Raw genomic sequence first — 9,126 nt, 5'->3', positions numbered from 1 at the left:
CTATTTATAGTTTCAATATTGAAATCAGACAAAAAAAGAACAGTATCATCAGCATATATTAAAATATTTGAATACTTCAATATTTTTGGAAGGTCATTTATGTATAATAGGAAAAGCAATGGGCCCAGTATGCTACCCTGCGGAACTCCCACGGAACAGGGTGGAGACCCGGACACAGAGCTTCCATGTTTCACAACCTGACACCTATCGGTCAAATAAGAGGAAAACATTTGTATTGCAGATGATGAAAGTTGAAAAGAAATCAACTTTTGTAAGAGAGTATAATGATCAACTGTGTCAAACGCTTTACGAAAATTTATATATACAGCACCAGTTACTTGACCTTTGTTCAAAGCAGCACGTATTTGTTCAGTGAATAAAATTAATGCAGACATGATCGACCTTGACGTGCGGAAACCATGTTGACTATTGCTTAGCATATTATTAGCTTCTAGATGCTGAAGTAGTTGATTAAATAATGTTTTTTCAAGTAACTTAGAAAAAATAGGAAGAACAGAAATTGGCAGATAGTTTGAAACTTCTGTTGGATCACCAGATTTAAAAATGGGAGTAATCTGATCAAACTTCCAGGCATCAGGGAAAAAAGACTGCACAATACATGAATTAAGCAAATGATGAAACAATGGTAAAAAAGTGTTGGCATGCATTTTCAAGAAATCCATWTTTATCTTATATTTGTCAAATGCATGTGAGCCATTTAGAGATTGGAGTGTATTCAAAACATCACTCTGTGAAATTTCAGAAAATGAAAATTGCTTTGAAGTGTCAGGATATTTAAATAACTTTAAACTATTAGCTTGTCCCAGAAATGATGATTACCCAATAAAAATAAGGGTTTTTATCTGTAAGTGTGTTCAGATTTTTACACTTAAGATTCATAAGCTCTTTCAGCTATTAGTCCAAGCTGTGCAAGTTGTGGATCCAGTAATCAGGACAATGAACAATTACAGGCATTGAAAAAAAAACCTGCTCAGTAACTTGATGCAGGAATTCTGTGTCTGCGTATCTTGTTTTCCTATCCTGTCCTTTTTTCAATGTGGGGAACCAAATACCTGTAGAAAGGTTTCACGCTATATAAAACCGCACAGAAAATAATGCCCTCATGGGTCTTCTCCTTGGTGAAAAGTTTACTGTCACAGTGATAGCCTGCAAGACCAGATTTACTGAGATCAAGTGAAAAATGGAAGAAAGAGAGACAAACTTTTTATATATGCACAAATCATCTGAAAATGAGATGACTGTCAACAGTGAGTCTATAGGATTTTTAAAATCACAGTGGAATTTATACCAAGATACTTGCAAATATTTAGTAATCTGTATGAACCTAAAACAAACTAGCTTTTGCATCATTTCATGTCGTCTGATTTTGTGTTTTACAGGGAGCGTTGATGCAAACCTGCTGAGTTCTGTCAAAAACAGCGCCATTATGGGAGATTTTAGGGAGTCTTCCACATGCTCAAGTAAGTACTTATGAGTTTATTTAAATGTGCTACTGCAAATAAGAAATGCATTTCTTTATCCTTAGAAGTGAAATGTTTTGACTTTATGAGAGATAGTTAAAGGGCTCTGAGTCCAAACTAATTAAAGTTGTAACAAACCATTTGGATTTTCTAGATGATATCATGAGATTATTATATTTTGCCTCCGACAGGAATAAATAAAACGTATTTTACCAGACAAGAGGGTTAAATTAATTAGTGTGCTTATAGTCAGGGGCGGAGCCAGAAGGGTGGCCGGAGTGGCAAGCGCACCTGATTGGCCCACCCCAAGACCCTCAAATGATTTACAAGTGGTGTGGAAATCTCATGTGGTATTTCGGGCAGTTAGAGCGGAAAATTACAAAATATTTGTCAAGCACCTGCATTGTCTGGTGTAGCGAGAACCTATCAGAGTGATGAAGAAAAATAATAACTTTTCTGAACCACAGAATTGATAGAAAACAACAATTGTGTGCAAAATCCCATGGCTTTAAGAACCAGTTAATATAAACTGGCAAACAGAGGCTAGTCTGTAACATGGAAATAGAATGGAGCGACTAGAAGAGTTCTTTGTGAAACACTGACAGGCACTGCTATGTGCCTCTATTTTAAATTTATGATTTAATTGTACTATTATTTTATTTTACTTTTAATGCCCTGTGCTATGTATTTAAGTGTTTTGCTTTTAGAATTTTGTTGATGTACAATATGTGCTTGATAAAAGTGATATAAGTTTTTTGATGTGTTTTATTTTAAATCATGTTTGATTCATGTAAAGTGTCTGAGTTTTTAGAAAAGTGCCATACAAATAAAATGTATTATTATTATTATTATTATTATTATTATTATTATTATTATTATTATTATTATTATTATTATTATGTTCGTGATTGCAGCTCCAACCACACCAAATTTCAGATTATGTCTAAACATGGCTGAGTTTTAGCCAATGTAAATTACCAGTGGCAGCCATCTTGGATATTCTTTATCCGTATGCGTGCCCCTAAAAAACACCTTGGCCACCCCCTTGCAAAAATGTCTAGCTCCGCCCCTGCTTATATCGTAACTCCTGAAATGAATTGTCTGTACCAGGATCTATTTTATTCTAAGGTAAACTGCAGCCTTTAGTTATTATCATTTTCAAAATACAAAATATTCCAATGTTTTTAGTCTAGAATATTTTTAATATGTACATCATCTATGATTAAATAACCCTAAACACATAATTCAACTAAAGTCTACCACATAGTTTGTAACAAATGAGCAAAATCAGTTGTTTTGTTTTGTTGCCAACAACTATAAGTCATTTGTTTACATTAAAATATTAACGAGTACAACTAATATTGAATCAGTAAAATATTTCCTGATGTAAACAAAATCATATAGAGAACAACACAATCAGATCGAGTGGTGGAGTGCATTTAAACAAAAGTTATGGCTAAGAAATGCTGTGATGTTCCAAACTCTAACTGGGTGAATTTCTTTAAATGATCATCAAAGGAGAGGAATATTTTCTGTTTTGTAACATAACTGCATGGATAGAAATACTGAAATAACTCAGATTGCAAAAACTGCTAGTGAACCATAACTTCTTTTTTCCACCGCTGAATGTTAAATGTTACCTTGGATAACCCATGTTCATCTCTTGGATCTGTTCAGGAACTAGTGCCGGGCTGCAGGTGGTTCCAGTAGGTTTCCATCTGGGCTTGATGTTTGCTATCGCCTGTCTGCTGCCAAATATTTTTTAACTCAGAGGAACGATCGCTCTGTGCTTCAGCATCATCATCATCATCATCATCAGTGGAAAGATGAGAATCTTCTTCTTATGCAACTGTTCATGAGAAGTTGTCCAACAAAGGTTGTTGTAATTTTCAGGCAAAAAAATCTGTATCTTTGTACAAATTTTATCAGCACACAAAGATCTTCCAATTTGATCTATCTTCCAATTTTGCTTTTGTTATATACAGTAAATATGTAATAAATGGTTTGGGTCATAAGTGTTGTTTTTGTTTGAGTATGCTTATTCTTTTTCTGTAGAAACTTTAGGTTATATTGTTTATTTTTATTCACATGGGAAGAGTTTAAAGGTGTTTATTTTCAGTTCTTGAGACTTTTTCACTTTGTCTTTATGCACTGTCTATACATTAATTTGAAAAAGATGTAAATATTTTACAATTTATGAATAAAGACTTTTAAAACTGTATTTGTTCTCATTTAAAATATTTGACATCTGGGTTACATTTAAAATTGTTGGGACAAGAAAATACATTTGATGCATGGAAAACTTGAATGTTTTTTTCATAGATCAAAGGTTTTACCATACATGTTTTGGGACAGTTCTGCTTTTAATGCTACTTTACAGTTATAATTGGTGTGAAACAAAAGTCAGCAATTTTTATGATTAAAATGAAATACATTTAACCATTTCTTTCACAACATACATTTACTCTAAAATTAAAAAGGCATAGTTAACAATTAAAGTAAAGAAAACGCAGCTTATAAAGTTTTGTACATGTGCAAAAACTACAGTTTATTTTTTTATGTGGTTAAAATAACAGCAAACTAACATTTCATATATTAGTTTGCTTTGAAGTAATATATTTTAAAAAGTAATAATGGTGGTTCAAGTATTTTCCACAATGCTGATACAGTTTTTAGTGCCTAACACTTATAAAAACAACACAGACTCTGCACATGCCGAATGGCTCCCCAGAGCCTCCATAAACAGTGAGGAAAAATAATTATTAGATCCTCGCTGATTTTGTAGGTTTGCCCTGGTGTTAAGAGCTGCGTGATCTCAACATATACACACAAGTTAAAATCAGGTGTGTCTGAAATGACATCAATCTGTGTGGGAGACAAAATTCACCAAAAGTCAGTCTTTGTGTTTTTGTTCTGAGTTTTTGTTAATATTATGCGTCTCTCCATCAGGCTGAGAGTTTCAAAAACATCTGAAGTGTTCATTTTTTTTTATTAAAGAGAGCAAACTTATAAAATCAGCACTGGATCAAATATTTGTAAACCTTTATATTATTCTGCATGAATCATAGCTCCTGCAGAGTAGAGGATTGTGGGTATTCACCAACTATTAGGTTGAATGATAAATGGTTAACAAAGGTTTTTTTACCTATTGACATCAAAACCCACACATTTCAATACAAGAGAAAGTGAAAAGTAATAATATTAATAATAAATATAAAAGGAGCAGTTTTGTTCACAACTGTCAGTATTTTTCCACTATATCAGAATAAAATCATAAAAGAAGCAATCTATTCAAGAAAAAAAACTGATACCTGATTGTTTTATGTTTCAGACACTTCCTCTTGGTGGCAATGACATGCTATTACAAGTGGGTATATTTGTGAAGCACCAGTGCTGAAATTTAATTACAAACTATAAACAGCAGACTTAACGTTATTGTCTAGTAACTTGTGATGGATGGAGTTGATTGAGAGCTTCCAGTCATTCAACCTGTGCTGTACCTCTTCCTAATCTTATCCATCCTTGTCACATCCAAAGAGAACCTTGTCTTCTTCTCTGCCACTTCCTGTTCGGTCTTCTGTCAATGCAGCTGGCTCCTGGTCTCACTGCTCTGTTGGAAACCTTTCATTTGGCCTTTTCTGTCACCCTTTTATCACAAATCACTGCTGACCTTTTTCTCCATTTCATCCTGCCTGGACTCCCTTACTCACCTCTTTACCACACCCCCCATTTTCCTGGACAGTCTTCCCTATCAGCTAAAGTACTTTAAGTCCTGCACCTATGGGACCTTTGCTTGTAGCCTCACTGGTCCACCTGCCATACCTCTCATTTACTCACATCTGAGCTCTGCATATTTGCATTTGCCATATACAACTTTTAAGACCAGCTGAAACAGAGTGAGACTACATTAAACTGGCCCCTGCAACCCAGCCTGAATAGAACCGGTCTGTGGGTTCCAGAAATCACACTGGAAGTGGGCCATGATTGCAATTACAAACAGGCAAAACCTGAACCTTACAATGCAAAACTGTCATTAGTCTGTCCGTCATTAGAGCAAATAGGAAGGTGGTCAGTCAATTCTTGTTGTACCACCTCCACCTTCTGTCACTTCTACGGGATATGTCATCACTGTCCTGCTGTCATCTTGTCCTCAATCAGTCTAACATATTTGTTTTCCACTCCAGATTCCTTCATACTTCCTCAGCACCGGTCGTGTTGTTATCCCTAACTTCATAAATGAGCATCAATTCTTTCTAACTCTATCTGACTTCTCCATCAACGTCTTCAAAGCACCTGATGGTGTTTGCGCTGCTCTTTAGCATGAAACCTTACTTCTACTCGTCCTGATGCATCTCAGTAATCCAGGTAAAAAATCAAAAAGAAAAAAATTGTATAGGTCTTCTGGACGGGTTCTTCTCTAATGAAACGTTTCGTCTCTCCTCCAAGACTTCAGACTGAAGAAGTTTTTGATATCCTATAAGTTTTCATTGAAGAAGCTTTCAACTTTAGGAGATGTATTATAGAGGCATTCAACCATGGAATTTTATTTTTCCGGACTGGAACTTTACAAGTTGAAATGTATTTTTCCTGTATTGTCTCTGACTTATCATAAAAATTTGACAAAATGCGATTTGGATTTGACAGAGAAATACCCTCATTCCAGTTAGTATTCTCAATCTCAGGTTTCCAAGTGCTTCCTCTCGCAAATGCTTCCTGCTCCTTCCGGCTGAAGACATGGAGGATGCAAATCGTCCTGGAAAGAGGTCAATTTCATAATTTTAAAATGATTTTCCACCAGACATATTTATAATTATTTAATCTTTCAAGTCTCTAGAATAACCCTCCCCCCAAAAATTGTACCTAGAATGAATTTTTTTTGTTAATGGGCTTATTTCTGTAAGTTGCAACAAAAGTTGTCAATGGGCATGTAGCTTGTCGCTAAAGGAAAACACTGTCTGCAGGATTGTGTCTAATTTACTTATTTCAAATTGCAGAATGATGAACAATGTCTTATTTTAGCCTTCTTAGGATACTCTTCCTAGCTAAATAAATCCATAGGTATTCAAGGCCTGTGTGTATAGCTTGTAAAAGATACCACACAATCTGATACAGCTATCTTTATGGGGACCTGGCATTGACTTCCATTAATTTCTACAGCCTAACCCTGACTGCCAACCCTAAGGCTAACCTCACCTGACCCTAAAACTAACCTAAACTCAACTCACACCTTAGCCCTAATCTTGACCCCTGACCCGCCAGCGGTGTTTCCCCTTATAGACAAGATTCAGGTCCCCATAACATTAGGTCCCCACAAGTATGCGTATATGCCAAAAAACTGTTCCACAAAGTAGGGAATACCAGTCCACAAATAAATCCCCTTTCACTTCTGGTATGTTTTTATGTAAGCATTTTTCATAAAATAATAGGTCCACATAAAAAAATCAATCATGTATGTGTTTTTTTTCCTTAGGCAGGTCCTACACTGTAGCAGAGGTCCTGGCCATGCTGCAGGATTCTGCAGGACTCAGGAAACTGTGGCAGATGCACATCATTTGCGTGTGAAAAGTGTGATGTGCCACTATCTGTGGAGTGCTTCAAGAAGTACCACACTAAGTAGAACATGCATGAAAGATGATGGAATTTATGGGATGAAATATATACATGTATGTGTTGATAGAGGTTCTAAGTAAAAAAGTAAGTTTTCTAATGAGTATAAAAATTTGAGAATAAAAAACAGTTCAAATTGTTTGTTGTTTGGAATTTTAAATAGGAGGAACCTGAGGCTCCACATTTTTATTATTTATTCTGACCACATTATTATTTTGTTATTACTATTAGTTCTCTATTATGAACAGGTGACATTGGACCTAGTGACAAGCTGTGTGACCACTGGCAACAATTGTTGCCGGTCATAAAATACTATTGTCTTCGAAACAAAGCACAAAATGGTGAAAATAAATGCATAACATGATTCAGATGGACTCAACTGATAAAATGATATGCCTTACAACTATGAAAATAATGGGCACAAATGGGTTAATCTCCCCCCAATGCTGTTTTTTATACAAACTAAAAGGGAAATAGACAATGATTGTGTCATTATTTTATATATTTATTCTGTCAAAAGAGACCTAGGACGCCAAAGAGTAGGTTATTGAACACAGAAGTGTTTTTTATTTTATTTTTCTTCTTCTGTAATCTCTCATATTTAGTTGATTTGTTGTCTTTTCATGAGTGTATAAAATATTCACAGAGGAAGAGGCGAGTCTCGATTCCGCTGCGTCTAGTGGAAGGAACGACGGTCACGTGACTGATGACGTCACCGACGAAATGGCAGCCTCCGCATTTGTGAATTGACACACGGTCCTAGCTGGTAAACAAAAAGTGCTTCGATTTCCAAGAGGAGAATCGCTCCCTCAAAGGCGGAAGGCCTGGGTGTGTATTCAGCATTTCTCTGCCTGACTGTGTGCGGTTCGTTTAGTTTAGCTAGAGAGAGTTTTGGAGAGGAAACCTGCGGCTCACAGATGCGATTTCTGCAGGATGTTGAGTCTGTTTTCACGACAGACGGTCGGTCATACGTCGTCTATTAAAGCCGTAGTAAATGCCTTTACTTGGGCCTATAAACATGGGTGATAACAGCTTACCACACCCACCATCAAATTCAACAGCGAGACTGAATATATTAGTTTGGTTTGATCGATATCGTGCCTACCCAGAAACAAAAACAAACTCCCACACACGTGCTTCGGTTTCTGCCATTCTTTTCTTTTACACAGAATAATAATTCTAATAAGTCGTGACTGTTTAGCTAGCTAGTGATTTATATATTGAATGAAAGTGATTCATTTGGTGCCAACTTGTAAACAACAACAACATCGCATGTAGATCTTTCAGCCAATAGGAGAGCTCATCGATGTAGAGTAGTGCAACGTGATTGGTCAGTTTTTACATCAAGTTATTTCACGCAGCTATTATTGTGATAGTACATAATTGCACTGTTTCTGTTCGTTTTAGGAGGTTGTTTTTTGGAAATTGCTCATATAAATGTTTTACTTTTTATCAGAGGCGAATTATTATTATTATTATTATTATTATTATTTTATTTTTATTTTTATTTTTTGCTTGTGCCTGTGTGTCTGCAATTAACATTTGGAATCAACCCAGTTCAATATGGCTTCCATGTCTGAGTAAACATAAAAAGTGTCTATAATTCAGTCAGTTTTACAGATGTTAAGCTAAGATTTAATTTGGTTGTAGCACAGACTTGTTCCCAATACACACTCTAAACCAGTGGTTCTAAGCCCTGGTCCTGCATGTTTTTTTTTTGTTTCCCCAGCTCTTCAGTAGGTTAATCATACATTAAAGGGAGCCATGTTTAGTTGTAATACTAGACTATGTGATAAACATATATTTTAACTGTAAAATAAAAATTGTATAAATACTGTGGGATGTTCAGTTTTTTATCATTTTTAAAATAAAAGTTTAAAAATATATTACACGGACAAGGCCATTTTATTTACAACCAAAGCAGTCGTGGATAGGTCATCGGTGTGAGGCTGCTGGTGAGCTATATCCACCCTGAAGGTTAATCTTGGACAATATCTGATGATCGACTCTTTTAAATGAAACCAGAGAGCGTTGACAG

At 35.6% G+C, this 9,126-nt stretch overlaps 2 protein-coding genes across 2 annotated transcripts in view; both read left to right on the top strand.

Moving 5' to 3' along the window:
* The window catches only part of cusr (Copper-only SOD repeat protein), a gene marked incomplete in the record, with an annotated part of 22,387 nt that extends 18,685 nt beyond the window's left edge, over nucleotides 1-3,702 (top strand). The window contains 2 exon segments of the mRNA XM_014013489.1: nucleotides 1,401-1,481; nucleotides 3,159-3,702. Coding sequence (XP_013868943.1) covers nucleotides 1,401-1,481; nucleotides 3,159-3,247 — 170 coding nt within the window.
* A 4,054-nt stretch (nucleotides 3,703-7,756) lies between these two features.
* The window catches only part of xpnpep1 (X-prolyl aminopeptidase (aminopeptidase P) 1, soluble), a gene marked incomplete at its 3' end in the record, with an annotated part of 20,754 nt that continues 19,384 nt past the window's right edge, over nucleotides 7,757-9,126 (top strand). Inside the window, 1 exon segment of the mRNA XM_014013488.1 lies at nucleotides 7,757-7,916.

The sequence above is a fragment of the Austrofundulus limnaeus genome, unplaced genomic scaffold (assembly GCF_001266775.1).
Source record: "Austrofundulus limnaeus strain Quisiro unplaced genomic scaffold, Austrofundulus_limnaeus-1.0 Scaffold102, whole genome shotgun sequence".
NCBI classification, from domain to species: domain Eukaryota; kingdom Metazoa; phylum Chordata; class Actinopteri; order Cyprinodontiformes; family Rivulidae; genus Austrofundulus; species Austrofundulus limnaeus.
This window is presented reverse-complemented; position numbering and strand designations above follow the sequence as displayed.